The following is a 27,892-nucleotide window of genomic DNA, read 5'->3' on the forward strand; positions in this document are numbered from 1 at the left end:
AAAAGAGACACAGTGGCCACATGCTGGGCCTTTCTCCTTCACCCACCTACGTTGCAAGCAATGAGGACACTCTGAAGGCTCCAACTGAGGGGACTGGCCCAGATTTCAAGGGTGAAATCTGTATATTAAGGACTGAAATATACAGTGGGGTGAGAAAAACTGCTTAGTCTAGTTGTTGCCCAGTCTAATCGGGTTGAGAGTTTAGACTGCGTGCTTATATTTTATTTCTTTTGGTAACTAACTCTGACTTCTTACCTATCGCTTAATATCACTTAAAATCTACCTTTTGTAGTCAATAAACTTCTTTAACTTTTTATCTTTACCTGAGTTTGCCTGAAGTGTGTGGCAAATCTGCTCAGGTTTTGCAAAGGCTGGTGTATATCCACTTTTCATTTATGAAGTGGTAAACCAATTGATACATTTTTTACTGCTCATCTTGAGCAGTGCAAGACAGTATATTCCTGAGGTACAATGCTGGGAGCTGGGGGGGATTTGGCTCTAGTTCCTTTCCCTGTGTGATTCATGAGTAGCTCTGGGAGCGTTAATGCAATCTATCTGGGTGTGGGGCTCCACATGCTATTGTGCTGAGTGATCGCAGCTCCTGGAGAGGTTTGCTACTGGTCACTAGCAAAGCATTGTGAGAGACAGCTCAGGCTGGAGAGAATTTAGGGGATACAGTGGTCTCACAGTCCCAGGCTGCACCCCAGGGATCCCATCCCATTAAAGATGGTCCCCAAATCAAGTGGCATTGTGACGTGGCTCACAGGGTAGCAGCACCACTCAGGTTTGGCCCAGCTGCCCTTCCATCATTGTCTATGGTAAAGTAGATGGGCCAAATCTGAGTGGCGCTGCATCTTGCTTTAGCCCCTTGAAATGTTGGGAGATATACAATAGTGACAAGGTGCCCCCCTCATGGGCCAGAGCCCCATTATGCTAGGCACAGAACAAGAAGAAACTCCCTGCCCTGAAGAGTTTTCAATCTAAGCAACAATCTATATTTGCAGTCTCAGTAAATGCAATTTTACCCACTTTAAGGGACTTTGTACTTCCCGTGTAAGGCAAAGGGCCTAAGTGTAAACAAGAATCAGGTCCTCTGACTTCAATGATTAAAAAAGTTATCATATTAAATAAAATCCTGATCTGCATTGATCCATGTCTTCAGTTTCAGGCCACGTTACCTACATTTTAGTATTATAAATAAATGTTGTATAAAGATACCATATCAAGACCACAAGAGTGACCTACAAATACAGTGAAAGGTTATAGCAGGGATCATTTTTTTATTTTTTTACTTAAAATAAATGTATTACGTCATTTCAGGCCAGTAACGTCTGAGGCTTGACTGGCTTCTGGTATGCCAGTTCCACATTGGCAGAACAATCACACTGGATAAAGGTTTTTCTGGTACTTCTTCTTGGCACTGATCTGATCTTAGTAGAAAAAATGATAGCACGTAAAAGTCTAGTTCAGAAGTCACTGAGTCTCAGTGAAAAGCTCAGTGGAAAGGGGGGTGGGAGGTGGAATCATTCACTGAATCCTTCAGAAATAGCTACATTAAGCGAGTAAGGATTTCACTGAACCCAATAAAAGCTATATGCAATCTTGGACATTAACTTGACTTTTGGGGGCCTAAATTTTTCTGATATTAGAGAAACTACATGAGATGCTTTCATACATATTCCAGTTTAAACACCATACACAGCGATGCAAAGGGTACCATTGCTTGCTTGCTTTTCCAAAGTATTAATATATTTTTACTGCAAATAAAAGGTGCTAGAGTGACGATTCTGGAGAATGAAGGTGTCTTGTTATCCATAAAACAGATAGCAACCTTCTCCACAGTAATTCACAAACCCACCTCCTCTTTTTTTCTGCAGGATTCACGAGTTGGTGGGAATCAGTCCAGTTTCTGCTCAATCTGTGAACAAAGGTGCAAATTAGTGTCAAATGTGGTAGAAGTTTTGCAATACAGACACTTCAGCTTATTTCACATAGACCAAAAACTGCCAGTAGAAGGAGTAATGTTTGGCCATTAGTCCCTTGGGTTGGATTTGAACCAGCCTTCCAAAGGTAAAAACTATATCCCATTATTTATCCCCAAAGCTATATCTTTTAGTATTAGCCATATGGGATGATTGTAACAAGTAGTGCCATCGTCTCCATCAGGGTATCAAAGTCCATGACAGAAGCTGGCTCCTACAGCCTGAAGAGAAAAGATCCCTTAGGAAGCAAGCGGTTCCCAACCAAGATATATACATTTGCAATAACTGCCAAAGATCATACAGATCTCAGATTGGACTATTCAGTCACATGAGACATTGCAAACCATCTACATCGTAGCCTGCAATTCCCACCGTCTCTGGCAGATGAAAGGATGCCAACAATACATATGTCATTTTCCTCTCCTGACCTCATGTGGTAAGAAAGGCATTTTTTTCAAGAGCAGATGTGTAAACCAGAGCTGTGCAAAGTATGCCTAACAGAATTCCAAACGCAAGGCATTTGGTTTCAGTACAAACCCAAAGCTCAGAGCAGGTTTGGCCAAACTCCAATTTTAATAAATTCATTCTACCTACAATAATTCCTTCTACAGCTTCAAATGCTGCAGCGATGGCTGCATTTCAGTGGTGAAGCTAAAGTGAATCCTGTGTTTCAGGATTCAGAATGAAAGACATTAAAACTGCAAGAATAAGGACAACTGTATTGAAGCAGACTGGGTGAAATCCTTGTTCCTTTGATATCCGGCAAAATTGAATTATCTTCAGCAGGACCAGGATTTCACGTACTGCCTGCACAGGAGTTCTCTGGGTGATCGTAAAGATCAAAAGGATATTTTTAGTTGCTGGGGGTTACGATTTATTTTAATTCTTGGGTGAAGAGAGGTTCCTAGCATAATCTGCTTGTATAATTGTAGTTTCAAAATGTCTCATGAAGTGCCTGGAGAAAATGGCAGGCATTTCTTTTTAATGGTGCATCTTTATAAACAGAAAAGTCATAAATAAAATAATGAATGCATAAAATAATATTTCATAATAATATTTTTTATTATTTATAAGGATATAAGTCAAAGTATCTGCTTCTGATGATAATACTAAGTACAATTAAGCTTTGGGCCCCAACTCAAAACCCAATTAAGTCAGCACGAGTCCTTCTATTGACTTCTATGGGCTTTGCATTGGTCCCCTATACCATTGTCAGATTGTTTGCTAGGTGAATCCAATCTTATTTTGAATGATGTCTTGTGTATTCTAGGAAGCAGAATGTGCCTACACGCTGTTTGTAGTTGCGATCTTTTGGCTCACAGAAGCTCTGCCACTGGGTGTTTCAGCTTTACTTCCTGCCTTAATGTTCCCAATGTTTGGTGTTATGGCATCCAAGGAGGTAACCTTCCTCTTCTTCCCTGTCTTCTTACGCTGCACATATTATATAGCCATAAACTGTGGAATGCCCAAAGAAAGAACTGCGTAATGCTGCAATTTCATCAGCTGTCTTTACTATGTGTTTCTGCAGCACCTATCACAATGGGGCCTCAAGCTCAGGACTACTCGCATGCTCAAAGTTAAGCACACAGCTTAAGTGTTTTTCTGGACCAAGATCTATTCAATTGGTTCCCCCTCATGCTCAGACCTGCAGCAGAAGCCAGCACAAACTATTGCGGGCATCATCTCTGAGCCAAAGTTGTCCCATCTGTGAAATGGCGATAATAACATTTATCTCCCTTTGCAAAGTGCTTTGAGATCAATAGATGAAAAAGTGCTATGGACATGCAAAGTGTTATTAACATTACACTACATTATGTCAGAAATATGAAATGCTAAGGGCCCAATAACTACTACCTTGATATCAGTGGAAATTGATACCAGTTCATCTCAAACCAGAAAAAACATGTGACTAGTCCTGAGCTTGAGGCACCACTGTGATAGGCACTGTAGCATCATGTTCTAAATTCTTATACCTCAAAGTGTTTGCAATGGAGAGGTAGCTGGATGGATTAAAGATGAAATGGACTAATACAGCATGCTTTCACCTTTAGCTTAGGTCACATGTGAAATGTGCTTGATGATTTTAGGTTGCTTACATCATGAACCTTATTATTGGAGCTGTCAAGTGATAAAAAAAATTAATCGTGATTAATCACACTATTAATCACACTGGTAAACAATAATAGAATATCCTTTATTTAAATATTTTTGAATGTTTTCTACATTTTCAAATATATTGATTTCAATTACAACACAGAATACAAAGTGTACAGGGCTCACTTTATATTTATTTTTTACTACAAATATTTGCACTGTAAAAAATAAAAGAAATGGTATTTTTCAATTCACCTAATACAAGTACTGTAGTGCAATCTCTTTATCATGAAATATTAACTTACAAATTTAGAATTATGTACAAAAATAACTGCATTCAAATATTAAACAATGTAAAACTTTAGAGCCTACAAGTCCACTCAGTCCTACTTCTTTTTCAGCCAATCACTCAGACAAGCAAGTTTGTTTACATTTGCAGGAGATAATGCTGCCTGCTTCTTGTTTACAATGTCACTTGAAAATGGTAACATGTCCTCTGGAATGGTAGCCGAAGCACGAAGGAGCATAAGAATGTTTAGCATATCTGGCATGTAAATGCCTTGCAGTGCCAGCTCCAAAAGTGACATGTGAATGCCTGCTCTCGCTTTCAAGTGACATTGTAAACAAGAAGCGGGCAGAATTATCTCCTGCAACTTGTAACTAAACTTGTTTGTCTGAGTGCTTGGCTGAACAAGAGGTAGGACTGAGTGGATTTGTAGGCTCTAAAGTTTTACATTGTTTTGTTTTCAGTGCAGTAACAAAAAAAATCTACATTTGTAAGTTATACTTTCACGATAAAGAGATTGCACTACAGTACTTGTAGGAGGTGAACTGAAAAATACTATTTCTTTTGTTTACCATTTTTACAGTGAAAATATTTGTAATAAAAAATAATATAAAATGAGCATTGTACACTTTTTGTATTCTGTCTTCTACAGAAATCAATATGTTTAAAAATGTAGAAAAACATCCAAAATATTTAATACATTTCAATAGGTATTCTATTGTTTAACAGTGCAATTAATATTGGTTAATTTTTTAAACTGTGATTACTTTTTTTGAGTTAATCGTGTGAATTAACTGTGATTAACTGACAGCCTTACTTATTATCCTCTTTCTTGCATTGTTTCACACCTATTTAACTCCATATACCAGTGATTCACATGGGTTTAGCAATAGCACTGACATAATAAAAAGAAAATGGAAACTTTCCAGCACATATTTCAATGCATGCCTACTTGTTTCTGCTGAGGCTGATATTTTTTATTTGGTCATATTAAAAATGATAGGTAAAAAGCACCCATTTCATTAACAAATTGTTTTTGATTTCAGGTGGCAGCTGCTTATTTCAAAGATTTTCATTTGCTATTAATTGGAGTAATTTGTTTGGCCACATCAATAGAAAAATGGAATTTGCACAAGAGAATTGCTTTGAAAATGGTGATGATAGTAGGTGTGAACCCTGCATGGTATGTACTAAATACTACATATGGAAAATGGGAAACTTGGTACTACAGAAATAATTACCTACAGAGGGCTACTGACACCTTTTGCTGCCGAAATAAAATGAAAATATGTGAAATGCTTTGGTTGAACTATACTGGGTGAAGCATTATTCTTTTGCTGAAATTCTAATTATAGGGATAGTTAGGATTTGAATGAGTTCTATTTCTAATGCCTCCGATATTCACAATAACTATGTAATATTCAGAACAAATATATATTGAATTTGTGCATATATTTAAGTTTCATATTTCTTAATGATTGGTTGTAAAGCCCACAACTGAAGAGTCATGTCACATGTTTATTATTAGTAATTTGTATTTCAGAAGTACTTGCAGCATTCTGGGCACTTTCAAAATATACTATAAGACAGTCGTCACCCCTAATAGTTCACAGTTTAAAGTAGGAAGGACAGTTAGACTGGTGGAGGAAAGGGGCAAAACATACTTTACAAAAAGAAAATTGAGAGCCTCAGCTGTCTACACCTAGGCTCATCTTTGCCGTTATCTGTGAAGAAAGCAGCTCCCAAACAGAACTGAACTTCTCCAACTCAGGCTATGTCTACACTACTCACTGCCGCAGCTGGCCATTGCAAGGTCTCCTGCATAGCCGCTCTATGCCAGAGGAAAGAAGCCTTCCGCTGGCATAATTAAACAACCCCCATGATGCTCTCCCACTGACATAGCACTGTCCACACTAGCACTTTTGTCAGTGCAACTTTTGTTGGTCAGGAGTGTGGTTTTTTCCACACCTCGACTGACAAAAGTTTTGCCGACAGAAGTGCTAGTGTAGACGTAGCCTCAGATGATGCAGTGAAGGAACTGAAGATACTCATCAAACATTCATCTCTTGATAATGAGCTAGTGATATCAAATGAAGTGAAAACCCTACTCGGCTTCTGAACAAGAAGGCTGTGGGTGGGGTGGAGGCCTCCATCAGCATGTCAGTAAGACTGGACAGGAAATGTGCTGTGCCATTCTGGCTCCCCAGAATATGAGATTCTCATAATCCTACTTTAAGAAACAAACATTAAAAGCTAGATGTTAAAAGGCCAGACAAAAAGAATTCAGATATTAGCAGTGGAAAATGCCTATTAGATCATCTAATCTCTCCTTCTGGCAGTGCAGAATTATCTCTATTCTCCAATGCTTTATCTGCCCTAGTTTTCAATAATTTCTCTAATGGGCCTTCCACCACTTCCTTTAATAACTATTCTCTTCCCTGACAGGCTTTATTATTAGAAAAATGTTCCTGCTATTCTACACTTTACTGCGTTCAATTTTCTCCTATTACTCTTAACTATTCTCCTTGAGCCCCGTCAAGAATTCTATTCCTTCCTTGATGTTCATGCCTTTCAAATATTTGTACCGAGCTTTTGCATCTCGCCTCCTCACTGGTTAGCCAAGCTTTGCACATTAGCTATTTTAATCTTTCCTAATCACTCACACTTTCCAGGCCTTTCATTTTGGCTGACGTCTAGTAACCTGGCAGACGACCTGACTGCTGTGCTGAGTACTCTGCTGAGTAGCCCCCTGTGCAGTTATGGAGAAAGGAATTCTGCCCTCAAGCCATAGAGTGGACGTAGAGCCATTCCACAGGCAATACTGAAACCGTGAGGACTGCAGCAGTTCCACTCTTCCCCTGCCCCACTGCTAAACCACCATCTCCTCATGAGAAGGTTCTAAGCAGTGGAGGTTCCTCGAGTCTCACCCTCAGACCCATCCAGCTCATGCCCAATTCTCACATGCCTACTGCAAACTACCAGACACAAGCCCTCTGTGCTGAGCTGTCTGCTCCTCTGAGCAGCAGCCTGCACCCGAGCCCTGCCCTTGCGTATAGGAACCACAGCAGTTTCTCTGACGGGGAGACTATAAAGCCACAGAAGTGAAAGCTGGGTTTGCCCATTTTTTCTTCTTCTCTAAATCCCCTCCAGTTTTGTACTATGTATTTTGCATTTCACAGTATTTTAGATGCAGTGTCGCCAGTAAAATACAGACAGGCCTACAACCTTGATAGTTTGAGATGTAATACCACCATTTTGAAGGCAGGCCAAAATCATACAGGGCAGAGATGCCTTCTTAGTCAACCAGGCTAGCTGTGTTTTAAATGATCCCTTGTGACATCTATGCACCATCTGACCTGGAGTTCAGGTTAGAACTGTTCCCTAGACCTCCACACAGATGTGAGGTGAAATCATGATCTCATTTAAGTCAATGGGAGTTTTGGCATTAACTTCATTGGAGCCAGGATTTCATTCAAGAATTCAACAGAATGGATAGACAGTAGGCTCCATTCTCAGGTCTGGCCAAGCTGCACTGTACTTTGGTTTTTCTTGGCATCCAGAAAGGCCCCTGAGGACTATGAACAGTGTACTATGGCATACTTTAGAATAGCCTTGAGGCTACTCTAAATTACACTAGTGACTGGGCCACTCCTTTGTTGGCCCCAAGATCAGTAAACAAACACAGAGATAGTATAGAGCAACCTTTGCCTCACCACCAATTGTACTGTAGAGGATGTAGCCCACAGGGACGAATTGTGTGAGTAAGGCAAACAAGATTCTCCTCTCATTATTATATGGCAAAAGGATATTAGCTTTATTGTTGGTTATAAATGAAGCCGTCATCCAAGGTTTCATACAAATTGTCACTTGAAATACTGTGGGTGGAATAGATTAGGAAAAATTGAGGTTGAATAGGTTAGGACATGCTCTGTTATTTTTTAGATCAGTGAATCATCATCTCAATCTTTGAAGCTTTGGGGAATAGGTTAATTTTCCAATGTATTTGAATGATCATTTGAACATCTGAGCATCAAATATATGACGTCAATGAGAAATTGTTTCAAAGCAGCTGTCAGTGAATGTCTTCTTTTTCTTTATTTCGTAAGGTTGCTGCTAGTTCTGTTAAGGTTGTATGTTTTTCCAGTATAAAAAAATCTGTTTCCAGAGCTTTTGGCCTTCCAAGCCACTCCCCTTCCTTCATTCAAATTCATACTGGTCCTGGAATTTCTTACACAACTCCTACAAGAGACTAACTGAAGATCTAATCCAAAGCCCTATGAGGTCTATGAGTGTCATTCCAGTGTTTTGGATCAGACTGTAAATTAGCAAGTTCTGTAGTCAAAAAAGTACAACTCTGTATTATCAGTGCTATTAAAAATGGGCAGAAATACAAGCAGAGATCATCTGCTTGTCCAGGGCCTGAATTTAACCCAATCACTTTTTTGTGTCTCCATCATGAAAACGGACTTCTATTTTTAAATGAAAATGTTGCCTTTAGTTATTAGGGAGAGAAATGCCATGGGAGTAATTTTGATTTTTTTAAAAATACTCTAATTATTTTGCATATTTAAAAAAAAAATTCTGCTCCTGCTGAGTTCAGTGATCCTTATAATTTATTGAACATCTTTCATTCAGGGAGGTTCCAAAGTGCTTTGCAACCTTTACAACCTGGCTGCACAAAATTATATTCATTCATTTCAATTTACCCACTGCTGAACTGCTGCCATCTCTTGGTGTGAAAAATGTCAACTGTTTAACTGCACTCAATAATACACAACCATTTAGTATAGGAAGTGAAGCAGGCCGTATTAATTTAAAATTACAGAGAAAAATGTAGGTAGACAGATGATAAATTCCTAATTAAAACTTGTTCATGATGCTAGGTTTAACACATCTGCTGTTACAGAAAGTGACTTGGAGCATCAGTTTCTGATATACTTTCAGTGGTGGTAAAACAGGAGTAATTCCAACGAAGTCAACAGAGTTAAATCAGTGTAAAACCACTGTAAATGAGATCGGTGCCAGACCAAGGATCAGTAACAGCTGATACTATCTAACCTCAGTTTTATGTTTCCTTTGAAAGACAGTATGTGTTGCAGGTGACCCCTAATACCATCCAGGGATCAGTGCTGACTTTATGTATATCTGCACTGCAATCAGAGCTGTGACTGCAGCATGTGTAGATATCCATTTGAACTTATAACAGTCTGATGTGTCATGATACTTTGAATTAAGTATTGTCCAAATGGATAATATAATAAGTAAAAAACATTACTCTAGTTTTAACTGCATAATATATTTAATCTGTACACAATTTTACAGTATTTAAGATTTGTATGAATAACTCTTCTTTTATATATTAAAAAAATCACAATCAAATTAACAGCCCTTAACGCTGGCGTTTTTTATAGTCCCATATTTATGCTGAAAAGGTTATCCTTTTGTATTAAATTGGATGCTCGTAGCAGAGGTTAATGGGACAGTAATAGACTGGAACAGTAATAGACTGAAGTATTTCTCATTTCAGGCTTACGCTGGGCTTCATGATGAGCTGTGGTTTCTTGTCTATGTGGCTTAGCAACACCTCTACTGCTGCTATGGTGATGCCAATTGTAGAGGCTGTAGCTCAGCAGATCATGGGTGCTGAAGCAGAAGTGGATGCGTTACAGATGAATTTGGCAACTGGATCCACCAATGAGGCATTGGAACTTGATGGTGGGCATAGATACAGTTTTGATATTGATCCACTCTCATTCTTCAGTTTGAAAGTGACCAGCTAAATTGAAGTATTTATCTTTTTAATTTCTCTAATATTTTACAGAAAGTGTTAGTGAATGTGAAGCTAGTGACTGGAAAGAGAAAACAAAAGAAGTTAATGGGTACAATTTACAGATTTCATCATTCATATTTTAATAATTTGTTTAAGAAAAATACTTCTTTTATTACAGTAAGGAATTTTTTTCCAGATACATCAATGGTGAGGGTCACACTGAGTGCGAGATTGAAAAGGAAAAGGTATTTAAGCTGTGATTATTTTGAGAAAAAAAAAATTATGCAGTTGCTACATGTTAATTAACATAATTTTAACCTAGCAATCAAATCTAAGTTTTTACATAGCACCTGTCACTGTTATCTAAATGTTAAATTTTTTATATGTACACACACATATATATAGATATTTAAATACACATGACATGCAGTTTTTATTATTTTATTGTTATTTCATTTATTTGAATGCTCACAATGTGCTTGGCGCTACATAACACTGTCACTGCCTCAAGGATCATATTACAACCTACTTCAAATACTGACAAATCAGTTCAGAGATATATAATATCTTGGGTTAGGGAACAAATTTGAGCCCCAGCCCTGCAAATGCCTATGCGTTGCTTAACATGACACACTTGGGTAGTCCCACTGACTTCAGTGTGATTATTCCCACACATAAAGATACGCACGTATGTAAAGTATTTGCAGGTTTGGGGCCTTGAGATGGAGCAGAAAACTTCCAGAAGTCACTGGAACCACCTCTTGCAATAGTGAAGTCAATGGGAGTTTTGCCATTGACTTAAATAGGCACAGAATAAGTACCTAAGTATGTTTTAAGGAGGAATTTTAGTTCCACCCATAATGGAGTGAAATTAGTACCTTCCACCAAAAGGCAAACAGTGCACATCACCATCCAGTCAGGATTCCCCAGAATTTGAAATGTCTGTCGGCCAAATCCTGAAGTTATTAATCAGTTATTACTCATCCTTATTCTGGATTATTAATTTCAGTGAGGATTTTACTTGTGTAAGGATTGAGGAAAACTAGGGAAAAACTCTTCTCTGTAATATTTCTATCACCATAGTTAGAGCCATACCAAATTCATGACCATGGAAAACACATAATGGACCATGGAATCTGGTCTCCCCCTGTGAAATCTGGTCTTTTTGTGTGCTTTTACCCTCTACTATACTGATTTCACAGGGGAGATGAGAGTTTCTCAAATTGGGAGTCCTGACCCAAAAGGGAGTTGTATGGGGGTTGCAAGGTTATTTTGGGGGGATCATGATATTGCCATCCTTTCTTCTGCACTGCTGCCTTCAGAGCTGGGTGGCTGGAGAGCAGTGGCTGTTGGCCAGGCACCCTGCTCTGAAGGCAGCGCTCCACCAGCAGCAGTGCAGAAGAGTGGCAATACCCCATACCATAACACCCTTACTTCTGCGCTGCTGCCTTCAGAGCTGGGTGGCCAGAGAGTGGCAGCTGCTGACTAAGGGCCCAGTTCTGCAGGCAACAGCACAGAAGTAAGGGTGGCAATACCATACAATCCTTCCTTCTGCACTGCTGCTGGCGGTGGCTCTGCCTTCAGAGCTGGGCTCCTGGCCACAAACTGCCACTCTCTAGCTGCCCAGCTCTGAAGACAGCACCACTATCTGCAGCAGTGCAGAAGTAAGGGTAGCAGTACCACAAACCCCTCCCCCACACAATAACCTTGCAACCTCCCCACACACGCAACTCCTTTTTGGGTCAGGACTCCTACAATTACAACACCATGAAATTTCAAATTTTAATAGCTGAAATCATGAAATTTACTATTTAAAAATCCTATTACTGTGAAGTTAACCAAAATGGACCGTAAATTTGGTAGGGCCCTAACCATAGTCCCAGCACCAACAACTGCTGCATATGACAATACTCCTAGCAAATGAAACAGCCCTGTGCAATGCTGGGAAATCCTGAAAGCTGGTTGCTTCTTAAGGACACTGGTTTTTATGTAGAGTTTATAATGTTAGATGAACCCTTTTCACACATTAATCAATATGTATTCTTATTGAGCAGACTCTGCCCCCAGCTGAGACAGGAAGAAAATACAGAAACCAGAAAGACCACATGATGTGCAAAGTGATGTGCTTGTGTATTGCTTATTCTTCTACCATTGGAGGGCTGACTACAATCACAGGAACATCAACAAATTTGATTTTTGCTGAGCAGTTCAATACGTAAGTGATTTCAAGTTATTTCTCCACCTGTTACCCATAAGTCCAAATACTACTTTTTGTACTCTTAGCTGGTTCCCTCAAGTGTGTTATAGTCTGGAGTTTTATACTATGGCTTGGCAACGCCTGGCATCCCGACTGACATCATGACTTTGTCGTTTTCCCATAAGACATACAATGAAATTCTGTGATGATATCTGATTTGCGTGCATTCAGTTGCATTGGAAAAGGTTGCAAGGACTCATTCTACAAATGCAAAATGACAGCCAGATTCTGTCATCATTCTCAAATTGAATAATACCTTACTCTTTGAATTCTCCCATTGAAACAGATGGGTTTATTCGAGGGGTTAGGTACCACTCAGTGTGAATCCTGGTAACCAGTGGCACAGTATCTAGCCGTAAGAGACTTTTCTTCGTTGCTAAATAGAATTGGAGCTAAGTTTTTATTGCCTTTTAATTCCAAAGCAGCTGGGACAGCACCATTTAATCTTCCTGATACTATATGGCATCTCTTTGAGTGATATCAATGATCATTTTGTCAGTTTCACTTTGTGTCCCAAATGTTTCTAATGGGCTAATGTGATTTCTAAGTAGTAGGCATAATGTCCCCCCTACGTTTTGTTAAAATTGGTGTAATTGAAAATCAAACTTTTACAGCAGGGAATATACCATCATTTAGATTTAAAAAAACCCAGACAAACCAAAACAGCTAAGGCCCCAGCTAAGGTCTATTTCCTCTTCTTCATCACCAGAATGGGACTTAAAATCAGTCTTATATCTGGATACTGAGCATTCTGCTGCTGTGAGGTAGCCACCTGCTTCCTCGGCCTCTGGGATAGAAAGAAAAATGTTGGAGTGAAGCCAAAGTGCAGTGCACTCTTGCAGAGCCGGCTTTAGGCCAATTCCCCTGATTCTCTGAAATTGGGCCCCGTGCCTGAGAGGGCCTCGCGCCTTAGGTGCCTTTTTAATTTTTAAATTTTTTTTACATACCCGGCAGTGGTCTGGGTCTTCGGCAGCACTGGGTCCTTCACTTGATCTAGGTCTTTGGCAGCATTTTGATGGCGGGGAGTCTGGAGCAAGTGAAGGACTCCTTGCCGCTGAAGTGCTGCCGAAGACCCGGACCGCTGCCAGGTATTCGAATCGGGCCCTGCAGTTCCTAAAGGCGACTCTGCACTCTTGTGCTCCTGTGCCAATTAGCATAACTTAGCGCAGCCTTGTGGCTACTCTAACTTGCACTGTGAGGTAGTTTAGGCCCCAGCTCATCCCAGGTAGCTCACAGCCAATTCCTGCTCTTGCTCACAGCTGAGGATTCAGCCCTATAGCTGATTTTCCACTCATTTGCTCCAGTCTAAAGATAGTGTTTTCAAACTCTCAAACCTGTTTAATAGATTGTAAAATCAAATCTGTAGCACACAGTGGAAGTCAGAAATAGTCTAAGAGTTTTCATCAAAAAGCCTCTTTTTCATTTGAGTAAAACTTTTCTTAAACTTTCATCTTTTAAGACTGAAATTTTCTGGGTCTGGTCTCTGACCAAACGTGTGTGTTTTTAGTTTGGACATTTTGAGGAAAAAGGTCCAACCATTTTCAAGAAGAGTTGGGGAAAGAATATGTTTGCCATTACTAAAAATAAATAAATGAAAAAAATTGTACACTGTTTTATGAGCAGCTCTGGTGCCAAAGCAGGAGGGTAGGTAGGTAGATTTGGCACAGGACACTCTGAACATGTGACTTTCATTCTTCTTTGTTCCAACAGCATGAATCATACTCCACATATGTGTACTATTTTTCTAACAATAAGAGTTTGTTAAATAATGATCTCCTGGCACTGTACTGGCTCTGAAAGTGTGTAGAAGTAAGCTGTGTGGAATATGAGATCTGACTAAAACATCTGAAACCCTTCTCATTCAGAACCAGTGTTTGACCCTTGCTGCATACTCAGGCAGGAAAGTAAGGAGGCTTGAACATTCTTTTCATTCCCCTGTGCTTGCTACTTGTAACACTCATAGCAATGCAGAGGGGAGAGCAGCCACAGATGGGCTGCTACCCTTCCTGTGCCGGTGACCAGGGAGGGTAGGTGGGGAGTGGAACTTTGGCTCTTACCCCACAATACACTGGCCATCACAGCTGAACTACTATGTGGGGGTGAGGAAGCAAACTGCACCAGGAGAAGGTCTGGTGCAGATTATGTCTCCCATGGAGCAATGGGGAAAGCAGGGACCAAATTATAACACAGAGTCTGCTCATGGGGCAACATAATAACATGCTGCCCCTTTCTCAGGGTAGATTATGAGATCACATTGTAGCCCTTAATGCACAGGGCTGTGCTGAAGGAGACTGAACCCTGCAAGAAAGACCTTTGTAAGTCTGTAGGGGTTCCTCCAAATAACAGGATGATTCTGCAAAGGAGCCTTACATCCTTATGCAGGATTCTAGAGTTGGCCACTTTGTTACAGTGCAGTTAAAATAGAATAATGGGGTTTCATATTCATTGTGTCTCACTGATTTCAATATCAAATGCACTGAGTTTGCAAGTAAAGAGAGTTTTTCAGCTGGTAGTTCTCCTAAGACCCACTTTTAAGGCAGATTACCAAATGCAGAGGAAAGCCACAGAAAGGGTGATGCAGCCTTAAATTGCATTAATTTTCTGTAGGCTTGGGATGATTACTTCTTACCCAACTACACATGCCTGTCCCAGGGAAGGGGCAGCTGGAGATGGTGCCACAGAGGAGGTTGACTCCTGCTGCTACAACTGGACAGGGATTATTCTACAGAGGGGACCCTCTGTTTTCCTTCTGTTGGGCCCACTGAAAATTCCCTAGATTATCGCAAACATGTTCAGATAATTGATTTTGACCTGTATATAAACTCCATAAGGAAGAGTCAAGCCTTATTGAGAATTAATCATATAAATGCTTAAGAACGTTCTAAAAATAATAAAAACACATTACTAAGTAATAGCCTGTCCTTGGAAGGAAGGGAATTTTGTTTTCAATACTGAGAGTATGTCACTTTAATATAGGATGCATATTACAGTTTGTCACAGAAGTTAAAGATGGAAAAAAGCTATTACAGCAGGTCATCCAGTCCATTTCTGTTCAAAGGCAAGATTTTATCAACAGGACAATCCAATCTGTGTCAACACTTTGATCAACATATTAGATTAATTAGCATTTAACTAATTTTTAAATTCTAATTAGTCCAACAGTCTTTCAGAGCAATACTTGCCAGAGGGCTAATGATTAGGTAATCTTAATCTTCAAGTTACTAGAACTATGTAAGTATAGCCTCAAATATCCCCAAAGTCACACTGCAATCTGACCCCAGTAAATAAGTAACTGAGAGCAGAACTTGCCCTGTAATATAGAGAGGTAAAGAGCTTGTTCTTCTTGGCAAAAATTGCTAACTAATGTGAGCATAAATCAGGTTCTAGGATGATAAGTACTATATCAAAACGTAGGATAAATTGTGAAACTGAGTCATTGTAACAGTAAAGTCACTCGCATACTATCTAAGAAAAAGGTATGTTCTAGAGAGTATTTTTAATCATTTAATAAGAAATACACAGCCATGTAGTCAATAGAGTATGTATAATAACGTGCTATCTTTTCTTGTCTGAATTTAATTCCTGTTCCCTGATAGCAATGAGTTCAAACATTGCTGTCTCAGCACTAGTTTCGGTTGAAGATTGGAACTTTAATCTCAAGAAGGATGCAGACATTTTGGATCATTCCCAGATGGCATTATAATGACAGGATCTATTTTTTTATTATTACTCTTATAATTAAATGAAATTAAAATTAGAAAAGCATATCTTTTTCATTATAAACTTGCACAGCACTTTGGAAAATGCTCCCTGCCCCAAAGACCTATTTGAACATTACCAGAGGCTTTCCTTTTAAAACATTGGAATGCAGAAGATTCAGGTATAAAGAATTGTTATGATCTCTGACTAAACGTCCCAATTTCCTTTCCTTCTGACCCTAGCAAGGAGAGGAAAGACTGCCCCCCATGATCTGCTCCATGTGGAGTTAAAGGCTCTGTAGGTAGAGCCTATGGTTTAAACACATTTGCTCATTTACCTCTTTCCCCAGTTGGTCTCCATCTCCTGCAACAGCCAGTCCTTTTCTTTCAGAAAATCCTACAACAACTCTACTTTCCTTAGATGTCTGCAGGTGGGGGGTGTTTGTGGCTGGGTGGCCCTTTTATCTGAAAACCTGCATGGTGGGTTCAGATTATACGGGGTCCCAACCAGATTGCAGGGCTCCACACACCTCTCCCACAGGCTGCAACCCAGCAAATGTTCTTGGACATTTTATAAGCAATTATCATTGTTATTAAATGTGCATTGGCCTTTTTCCCTCCAATTCTTCCCTTCCCATCTCCATTGCCCGTCTTAGATCCCTAAGGTCCTATCTTCCTCCACCACTACTCCTTCTCACAGAAAGACCCTTCCTTCTCTTCCTCCATTGCCCCAGAGTCCTAATGGCCCTTCCTCCTCCACCGCCATCCCCATGAGCCATGAGGAGCCTTTACCACAGAGTAGATATTTAATTCTTTCAATCCAGGGAGCAATGGGGTATTCTGTTGCTGCTCTGATATTCAGTGCTCATGGCATGAGGGTTGGACACAGAGGTATGAGCAGCCCAGTTACTTTAATGGCCATTATCATCATGGGACAGGATAAGAGAGTGAGGTGACATTGACAGTCTGTGGCTGAAGATTCTTGCTCTACTGGAGGCAGCTGACAGCAGCAGTCTTCCCCGAGTATTCCTGTGCGTCAGAGCCTGATGGCATTTTATATATGGTTTCATTCCTCTTGCAATGCCTAATGTAAGTCTATTTAATTTTCATTCAGACGCTACCCAGATTGCGAGTGCATCAATTTTGGATCCTGGTTTATACTCTGCATCCCCATCACTATTATAATTATGTTGCTCTCCTGGGTCTGGCTCCAGTGGCTTTTCCTTGGTTTCAAGTGAGTAAATGTTAAAAGCAAATAGTAAAACGACAGATTGATAATGCATGAGATATTCTATACAGATCAAAAAGAACATCATGTCTATATCTAATACACATACTGTAGAATGGAGACAATTTATTGTCGTTTCATTGTCAAATAGCACAAATGAGTTATCTGGAAGTGCTGGGAATTCACACTATCAGTTGTTGTGGCTTCTCTGGACCGTCCAACAGGACACCACAGGAAAACTTATTCAAGGATCCATTTTGTAAAATATGTTGTACATTTCTATAGAATATATATACATCAGTAGAGAGTATCTGAGAGAAGAATTCAGATTTTACAGTTTGTGGTCCAAAACTTGATGTTATTGAAATAACAAGTATCAGAGGGGTAGCTGTGTTAGTCTGGATCTGTAAAAAGCGACAAAGAGTCCTGTGGCACCTTATAGACTAACAGAAGTATTGGAGCATGAGCTTTCGTGCGTGAATACCCACTACGTCAGACGTATGTAATGGAAATTTCCAAAGTCAGGTATAAATATGCAGGCAAGAATCAGTCTGGAGATAACGAGGTTAGTTCAATCAGAGAGGATGAGGCCCTCTTCTGGCAGGTACAAAAGCAGTTTCTCCTCCCTTGGTGTTCACACCTCAACTGCTAGAAGAGGGCCTCACCCTCCCTGATTGAACTAACCTCATTATCTCTAGACTGATTCTTGCCTGCATATTTATACCTGCCTCTGGAAATTTCCACCACATGCGTCTGACGAAGTGGGTATTCACCCACGAAAGCTTATGCTCCAATAATTCTGTTAGTCTATAAGGTGTCACAGGACTCTTTGTCGCTTTTTATTGAAATAACAGTAGTTTCCTGGCTGATTTCAATGGGGCCAGCATTTGATCCTATGTTTGAACATATCAAACAGTCTGTACTGGGCTATCTTGATTATCACTTCAAAAGTTTTTTTCTCTTACTTAATTGGCCTCTCAGAGTTGGTAAGACAACTCCCACCTTTTCATGCTCTCTGTAAGTGTATATATATCTCCTCAATATATATTCCATTCTATGCATCCAAAGAAGTGGGCTGTAGCCCATGAAAGCTTATGCTCAAATAAATTTGTTCGTCTCTAAGGTGCCACAAGTACTCCTGTTCTTTTTGTTTGAACAATGTTTATCCAACAAACTTGATGAGCAGACTGACATATTATATTTAGAGAAAAATACAATGTTTCCTGTTCACAGATATTCCTGTGTGTGTTTTTTGGGTGGGTTTGCTTCACCCCTGAGTTTTGTGCTTCAAGTTTTTGGATAGAATGACAGTTCTTTGGGCCCAATTCTCCATTGCCTTGCACTCTGGATACTTACTTACAGCTGTATGAAGTAGGTGCTCAAAAGTATAAACAATGGAGCCAGGGTAATTTTGTGTGAAATGCTTCCCACATAGCATTTGCTTTCCACAGGTATAAATGGCTGCTTAAGGTGAAGACAGTGGAAAATTAGGCCCTCTATATTTAATCTTAAATAGAAGCATCTTAAATTTCCTTCTCACTCCACTGATAGTTTGAAACGTTAACATTTCATTTTTCTAGGCCATTTTGACAGTGTTCTTATTAATGCTGTGGAGTGGCTCACTTCAAGAGTGTGGACTGAAAGCCAAAATTGCTAATCTTGTCCCCTGCAAAAGATGCTACAGAACACTCTGATTAATGTGCTGGCTAGTTACACAGTAAAAACTTTTCCATTAGAAAAGAAAGCAATGTATTAACAGGAAAGAGTCTGATTCAGTGAAGACATAGATTACTTCCCTTAATTAGATGGATATGTTATGTGCTTCATTTGTTCCTTTGTGAAAGCACCCCCCTTCATGGGTAGACAAGCTAATTTGACCTTTAAGGCCTTTGTTCTTTCTGACAGAAATACTGTGATGAATAATACTGCACAGGCATAATGATGATTGTCTAAAACATGAACTTCCAATGTTCGGACATGAGGTGGCTCTTAGCTATAGATATTTATTGGCAGACACACCAGTACTCCAGTCTTATGTGCCCGTTGTTATTAATATCATTGTTTTGATGGCAGAGCCTAGAGCCCTACTTGTGCTGGGTTCTGCATAAGCACATAGCATGACACAGTGCCAGCCTCAAGTAGTTTACAATCTAAATAGAATAACAAAGAGTGGGATGGGACAGAGAGAGACAGAAGTAAAGTGACTTGCCTAAGACCACATCTTTGCCCAGTGGCAGGGCTGGGTATTGCTATATTTGGACCCAGCAGAGAAGGAGATAAAGATATAGAAACAAAGAGATTTGACTGAACCAAGCATCTCTATTGTGCTGGCTTTATTGTTCAGGCTGCAAAACTGAAACTAACGTGAAAGCCAGGCTTTTCACTGGGCAGGGTAGAGTGCTCAAACATTTAAAGGGGCAGGACATCACATTCTTCCAACCTACTATAAAAACTTTCCAAACACACATACGTTATTGTTTACATGGATAAAAATAAACACTATATAACTTAACTAAGAATTGTGGGTGGATTACAGGAGACTTAAAATGCAAGGGATTATTCTGCGCTGGAATAGCGTCAGGGGCTTGTTCACCTGCACATCTGCCAACGTGATATATGCCATCATGTGCCAGCAATGCCCCTCTGCCATGTACATTGGCCAAACTGGACAGTTTCTACGCAAAAGAATAAATGGACACAAATCTGACATCAGGAATCATAACATTCAAAAACCAGTGGAAGAACACTTCAACCTCTCTAACCACTCAGTGACAGATTTGAAGGTGGCAATTTTGCAACAAAAAAACTTCAAAAACAGACTCCAAAGAGAGACTGCTGAATTTGAATTAATATGCAAATTAGATACAATTAAGTTTAAACAGAGACTGGGAATGGTTGGGTCATTACACTAATTGAATCTATTTCCCTATGTTAAGTTCTCCTCACACCTTCTATGGGTCATCTCAATTATCACTTCAAAGAGCTTTTTTCTCCTGCTGACGATAGCTCATCTCAATTGATTAGACTCTTCCAGCTGGAATGCATACTTCCACTTTTTCATGTTCTCTGTATGTATAAATATCTTCTGTCTGTGTGTTCCATTCTATGCATCCAAAGAAGTGTGCTGTAGCCCACAAAAGCTTATGCTGAAATAAATTTGTTAGTCTCTAAGGTGCCACAAGTACTCCTGTTCTTTAAACAATTTAACTGGTTTTTGTACATTCTTGGGACAATGTGGTGATGGTGGTCCAGCAGAGTTCTGAATAACAGGAACAGTCAGTGGTAAGGAATCAACTGCATCTAGTATGGAATCAACTGGATCAGATACCACATTTTTTCCCAACAAGTCATCAAAATTAAGAGTTGCAGGAGAAGGAGGTTCAATTAGAGGAACAGATAGACTTACTGGAACATCCCTGGACTCTGGTATTCATCAAGACTGAAACTGGTCCATGTTATTTCCATAAAACACCACTGGATAGTTCTACCATGAACAAAACAGGTCCTGTGCATTTTACAAGTTCTACAACTGTAGTTGCAATTCTACACTAAGTCTCCAACTTGAAAAGAATAATGACAAGTCTCATATGATTGATCAATTTGCAGTTTGAGATTTGGCTACACATGAAGAAATTTCAGGATGTAGCAGGTTCCAACAGGTATGCAAATACTGCTTCAAGAAAAGAGGTGCAGGTGACTCCTGGGTAGTAGCATGTGGAGGGTTCCTGGAGAGAAGCTACACATTGTCCAATTTCTGCTGATGACTCAAAATAGATTTGTTAGCTTTTAAGGCATACCTAAGTGTTTACATAAAGCATTCTGCTAGTCGATTTGTAGCAGGATAATATGGAACAGAGCATATATGCTGAATTTCATTTGAAGCTAGGAACCTGTGAAATTCTTCAGAACAGAATTGAGGTCCAATGTCACTCACCAACTGTACCAGTAAACCAAATTTGCTAAACAAAGTACAAATATGTCCAGTGGTCTTAGTGACTGTTGTAGAAGTCATTTTGAAAACTTCTGGCCATTTTGAACATGTAATCTTCTAAATGTCCAGCAGAGTCCACATGAATATGTATTCAAGGAGTCTGAGGCCCCGACCAAGGCTGTAGATGAGATGGGTCAGGATCATGCTGAATTTGCTGACACATAATACAGCACTTTACATTCCTGTCAATAGCTTTGTCAGTCCCCAGCCACCAGACATGACTCCAGGCTATGGTCTTCATCCGTACAATGCCAAAATCACCTTCATGAAGAGCTTCCAAAATCTGACCCTGAAGTGGTTTTGGAACATTCACTCATATTCCCCATAAGATGCAACTATGATTCACAGATAATTCATATTGATGTGATATGAATTGTGTAAACTGGGGATTATGTTGATCCAGTGCCATACCACGTAGTACCATTCCCTTTGTAAGCGAAAACACATTATCCTTAGCAGTTCATTTGTGGATGTCTGTGCTAGTGACGAGTAACCTATCCCTCAAATTGAGATAGAATATTTCATCTGAAGTTCCTTTGGTTTGATGGGAGCTTAGGCATGGCAGGAGTGACAGCTTATTGGCATTGCAGTGCTGAGTCTCTTTACAGAATTGAATAGCATAGGAGTGAGCTGAAAGACGTAATGCCCATCATTGCAGGTTACAAATTGCTCAGAATGTTTGAGGTACACCACCCATTATTCACCAACATTGCCCATAAAAAATGCCATTTTACTGCTCTCCTGTTGAACTTTGCACCTCATGGACATCGTTTCCACAGGGAAATTCTTTCTTTTCTTTTTTTTTTTTTTTAAATTGTATACTATCTGCTCTGGCTCACCCTCTGCTGGCTGTGTGCTTATATTGCAAAATTCAGAATTCTTCCTTTGGTTGCATTTTGGCTCCCTCTGCTGGCTACCGATCCTGTAGTGCAGCCTACAGGTTGTTTGCTTGCCTGCTTGCACCTAGTCAACAAAGATGGCTGCTTGCTTCTACTTTACTGTCTTGTTTGAACAGCCCCAACAGCAGAAACCTCTTCCTTTGATCTGCTTGCCCCTATGTAGGGAACTGGTTCCCAGAAGCAAAAACAGCAGTCTGTCACCCTGTGCCTCCAGGTGTACTTTGTCCCCTTTTCACATTATTATCTGCTTACTCTTTCTTTTTGTTGTTCAGGTAATGGGAGCGCTGAACACTCATGGGATATAAATCCTGTCTTGCCAATGTTATATTTCTGGACCCAGCAGAGAAGGAGAGAGTCGCAAACACAGAGGGAACTGATAGAAAGACAACTGTCTGCTGTGCTCACAAAACTGAAACTAACACAAAAGTGAGGTTTTGCACTGCAGAGGGCTCAACTATTTAAAGGGACAGGACATCACAGGGTTTTTCATTTCCTAGTCCTATGCCTTAGCCCTTAGACCATGCTGCATCCTTAAAGAACCCAGGGATCTAGGTTGCCTCCTCTATTTTAATGACAAGCCTGTGTTTGGGGCTATATTTTGCTGCTGCCTCTGCCAAGCTCCCATTCACTTGTGTAAACTCCAGCCTGCTCAGGTTACTCCAAATCAGTACTGTAAAGTTCAGAGTGTGCACAATTGAATAGGAGATAATGAGCACTGGCTGGTAGAACTGAAATCTTAGCCTAGTAAATTGGTACAATTAGCTGGAAAGATTGGGATCTGTGACTATCTTGTAAGAGTAACACTCCATTATTGTTGACTTACATTCCAGTTTCAAAGAAATGTTCCGATGTGGCAAGGAAAAAACAGCCAGAGAACAGGCCTCAGCACAGGTGATTAAAGAGGAGTACACAAAACTTGGACCAATGAGGTAAAACAGCCTGCAAAACATCAGGCGATTTCAAAACAAGCACAGATTTAAATGTAAGGAAACCAGACACTAACAAATTGTGCTTTTGCTCCAGCTACCCAGAAATCATTACCCTTGTCCTGTTCATTTTAATGGCCCTCTTGTGGTTTACCAGAGAACCTGGATTCATCCCTGGATGGTCTTCTCTTTTTCCTCAGTAAGTAAAACAGCTGAAATACCAACAATGACTATACTGTATTTAAGTGTTTGCATTTTCTCCTAGATTTAAAGTGAACTTTAGTACTTCTGAAAGATTGTAGACTGACAGCACTGAAAATCTTTGTTTATCTACAATATGGGAACAGCACGGGCAGCAATATTTCTTTGTACAATATTGAAAATGTAGTAGTACTAAAATGTACTAACTTTACAGAACAAATTCAAGGACATGGTGGACATTTGATGCGATTCAGTCTAATTTTAGACATGCCCAATGAGTGAGAATGAGTAAGGAGGTGGATGGGGGTGGAGATTATGTAGTTATATGAGAAATGAGATTAGTTATGAGTGGGCACATCTTGGTGATTCTTTTGAGTATGTAAAAATGTGCTTTGTTTATGTTAACTTGCTGCTTATCAGCAATGCAAAGAAATGGGGTTTTAGGGTGGATTCAATGAAGAGAGGGGTTGTGGTTTGGTAAATAAAAAATGAGATGACCAAACCAAACAAATACAGCAAGCTTCTCCAGACTGTTCCCACCCTCCCCAGTGTGCCTCCAACTGAACCTGGAGGAAATACCTCCAGGAGGAAAAGGTATTTCAGTTTCCATGTCCTTTCAAGTCCTTAGCCTCTCTGCTGAAACTCCAGACAGTGGTGCCAGATGTGATGTAGACAACCACCTACTAGGAATTCAATTGAAAGCACCACTTTGTTTCAGTCAAAACAGAAAACAAACATGTTGAACCATCATGACTGGTGTATTTCCTAAATGGAATAACCACATTATCACATGTACATAACCTGTGCCCCTTTCTCACCTTCCCCTTCCTTTTTGCCTGTAAGCAGTGTTGTTTTAACCATGTCAATCCCAGGATATTAGAGAGTCAAGGTTGGTGGGGTAATATCTTTTACTGGACCAACTTCTGTTGGTGAGAAAGACAAGCTTTCAAGCTTACACAGCGTTCTTCTTCAGATATGAGAAACTAACTCAGGGAAGGTCTACACTTAAAAAACTGCAACTGCACTACTGTAGCACTTAAGTGAAGTCTTTCCTTTTGGCATAGTTAATCCACCTCCCTGAGAGGTGGCAGCTATGTTGATAGTAGAAGCTCTTCTATCGTCACAGTACTGTCTACACAGAGGGGTAAGGTCAGTATAATTACGTCACTCTAGGGTATGAATTTTTCACACTCTAAGCGACATAGTTATAATGATATAGGTCTTTAATGTAGACCTGGCCACAGAATGTCACAGCTGAAAACAAGGTGGAACAAATTGTTTAGTACCTGTAGTTAACACAAGCAACCATTCAAGGTGAAGTGGCCTGTTAACACCTCTCCAGTTGGGGAAGGGGCTGTTTATGACTTATTACAACAATCTCTAATCCACTAACAACTCCCCTGAGCTGCTTTGCCCTCCCCACCGTTCCTTTTCTGCCTCTGACTAGGGGTGTTAACCACCTTGTTTTTCTTTTTGCTGATTATGTCTTCCATTTAGATTCTAAGGTGGTGAGGGCAAGGAGCTGTCCTCTTGGAGTTTTTCTGTGAAGCAACTACCACAATCGTGTGTGTCATAAAATAATAAATATCAGTAACTTCATGCGGACCATAATGCAGCCACCAAATAGTGCATCTTTTGGTTATTTCTGGGCTTGGAAGGAATCCATCTGGTAGCCTACATTAAAATGTCCTTTAACTCTTTATCACCCATTTCTCTGATGCCCTGCCTCCACCCCTCCCTGTCCTACCTCACTCTTACCTGACTCCATAGTTTCCACACACAACTCTTATCTTCTCATCCATTCTCAGCTTTTTTTGCACTTCTCTCAAACAGCGGTATTTATCCCACACATGCCCAGGCTTAGCTCACTCCTTGCATCTTCTTTCTCTGCTGCTGCTTGTGTTCCCCTGAATGACTCTGGAGAAAATCCAGAGACTAGCTATGCATGAGTCTGCCACACAAATGCATCCTCTGCTTTCAAATCCCTCCTCAACCTCCAATATCTGACTGACTTCTTCAAAAAAAAAAAAAGTCAATGTGAGCCAGTGTGAAACAATCCCCATCTCTCTGCCCCATTTCCCACAGCCTGCTGTTTCTCCTCCTTTAGCATGATCTCTGGTTCTGAAGTGTCCAACCTCCTCTCATTTGCATGTCCTTCAATCCTGTTCTGTCTCCTGACCTCCTCAGCTCCTTCCTTTCCATTGCCCTTCATCTCACTCTCTCAAAAAACCTTTCTTGACCCCACTTGCTTATCAGGGTACCACCCCATCTTCCTTTCTCGTCTAAATTTCTTGGGCACCTCATCAATAACTCAACTCCATTCTTACCCTTCTTGGTCTGTCTGCTGCCTTTGACATGTTGAACACTTGTTATACTGAAAACTCTCCTCCCCAAGCTTACAATTCTCTCACCTCTTCTGGTTCTCTTCCCACTTCTCTAACCAATTCTTCTGCATATCCTCTTGTAGCTCCTCTTCCTCTTCCACTCTCCAGCTGTCTGTTGTTGTTCCCCTAGGGGCCTGTCCTATCTTGTCTCTATATATATCCTCTCCTTGGGCAACCTCATTCGCTCTGCTAGCTTTATGTATTATCTATAATGATGCCCAGATCTATATCTCTATCTCAGCTGGGATAGTAAGTTTTCTCCTTACTATATATCAACACACACACACACACACACACACACACACACACACACACACACACACACACACACACACACACACACACACACCCAAAGAAAGATAATCAGTATAATGCATCTTGTAGTTTTAAAATTGTTTTTTATCTTTTAAACATATTTCTCCAAACAATAGCAAAAATTCAAAAAAAAGTCTACCCGCACAGCAACAATAGAAGAGCTTCTGATCTTGCTCTTGCATAAAGCAACATCTTTTTGAAGAAGATTTTAAGTGCTGAGCTAATCAAGCAATCCACCAATCAAGCAATCAAGCTGACTTGAACATGCCTATCTACTTTAAAATAGCATTTAATGTTCATATAGCACCACTTAATGACCTATCCTGATACTAACAAAGCAACTGTCAACAGCTTTTTAAAGGTGCACGCACTATGTTCCTATATTATCTTCTCTGTGTATTGTTTATCAAACCATCTTGATCTTAAAAAGAGAGGAGTGAAGTGTAGCTATACTATTCACAGGTGCTACACCAGTGTGTTACTTGTGGATGTCCTTTAATGTTTTTATTTGAAATAGACTGCAAACGTCTCATTTCACATCAGGCTAAATCACGTTGTATTGTATGATAGCTGACCTAACCTGTTGGAATACAAAGCCTGTACTGCTTTACAATGAAAGCATAAGTAACAACATGTCCTGCAATTCAGTATGCCTCTTATTATAATTAGTTGATTGTATAATAATTTCCATAAAAAATGAGCAGTTATATTCTTATTCTTACAGTCCTCTTTAAATTGATCAGAAATACAGTTTAGTACATTGCAGTTTCAGAAGGGAGTTAAGAATTTGTTCAGGGAGTTGAATTACTTTCATTTTAATATAATAATGTACTGTGGACTGCATGCAAGGTTGACATATATTGATTTTTTTTTTATTCAATTCTAATACTAGGCCATCTACATGCACTTCTGGAAGGTGTTCAGATACACAGTGATGAATGTGGGACAAGAACCGGAATAGAATCATTCACATTAGGTTGCCACTGGGCCTATTTCCCAGGATTGCTTCAATTCAGGCCATTGTGAGATTTCCTTACAGGACCCTACCTACCTGATACATGGGGCAATTATTTTTATAGCACCTCATACTGATACATATTTTGTATCATAAGTCAGGCAAATAGGTGCTTAAAAATCATATATTTCAATACACAGTGGTCTTTGGAAAACTACAGTTAGAGAGTATCAGAGGGATAGCCATGTTAGTCTGGATCTGTAAAAGCAGCAAAGAATCCTGTGGCACCTTATAGACTAACAGACGTTTTGGAGCATGAGCTTTCTTGGGTGAATACATCTGACATGCATCTGACGAAGTGGGTATTCACCCACAAAAGCTCATGCTCCAAAACGTCTGTTAGTCTATAAGGTGCCACAGGATTCTTTGCTGCTTTTACAGTTAGAGAAACACCCATGCCCATCATGTTAAACAGCAGTGACAGCTGCCATTTTTTAATTCCAGCTCAGGTATTGTTCTCCTTTTGAATCCATTTCTGTGTATGCAGTATTGTCCCAAGAGCAGATTTTCCAGGAATAATGGAATTGCATCAGAAAATCTAATTCTGTAACCTCACTATTGTTCACAGATGTGTCTGCTGCCTAGACATAGTAGTTGCAGGCATTATATCATTACAAGCCAAATCCTACATTCCAGTACAACTCCCAGTGAGTTCATACCCGAGTACAGAATAGGATCCTCCTATAAATGTCCGCTTGGAATACCAGGGAGCATGTGGCTGTACTAGGAACTGATGAAGCGGGAAGGTTGAGCAATATTGTCACATGAGTATTGTACATGTAGCCATAAGGGTATTGCAGTAGCAGTGGCATTAATTGGTCCCACATATTATTTCTAAAAATGATA

General features: G+C 39.9%; 1 protein-coding gene across 2 annotated transcripts in view; it reads left to right on the top strand.

Moving 5' to 3' along the window:
* The window catches only part of SLC13A1 (solute carrier family 13 member 1), an 84,450-nt gene that overhangs the window by 44,580 nt on the left and 11,978 nt on the right, over positions 1-27,892 (top strand). The window contains exons 1-10 of one of the 2 annotated variants that reach the window (XM_050936212.1): positions 2,326-2,418; positions 3,253-3,381; positions 5,409-5,545; positions 9,890-10,077; positions 10,184-10,241; positions 10,329-10,377; positions 12,187-12,347; positions 17,202-17,321; positions 23,036-23,134; positions 23,229-23,330. In XM_050936212.1, the coding sequence (XP_050792169.1) occupies positions 3,346-3,381; positions 5,409-5,545; positions 9,890-10,077; positions 10,184-10,241; positions 10,329-10,377; positions 12,187-12,347; positions 17,202-17,321; positions 23,036-23,134; positions 23,229-23,330 (950 nt within the window). In that variant the 5' untranslated portion in view covers positions 2,326-2,418; positions 3,253-3,345. Of the gene's footprint in view, positions 1-2,325; positions 2,419-3,252; positions 3,382-5,408; positions 5,546-9,889; positions 10,078-10,183; positions 10,242-10,328; positions 10,378-12,186; positions 12,348-17,201; positions 17,322-23,035; positions 23,135-23,228; positions 23,331-27,892 lie in introns of those variants that run through there. The other variant, XM_050936211.1, reaches the window with a different exon arrangement.

Source organism: Gopherus flavomarginatus, chromosome 1, assembly GCF_025201925.1.
Source record: "Gopherus flavomarginatus isolate rGopFla2 chromosome 1, rGopFla2.mat.asm, whole genome shotgun sequence".
Lineage (NCBI taxonomy): Eukaryota > Metazoa > Chordata > Testudines > Testudinidae > Gopherus > Gopherus flavomarginatus.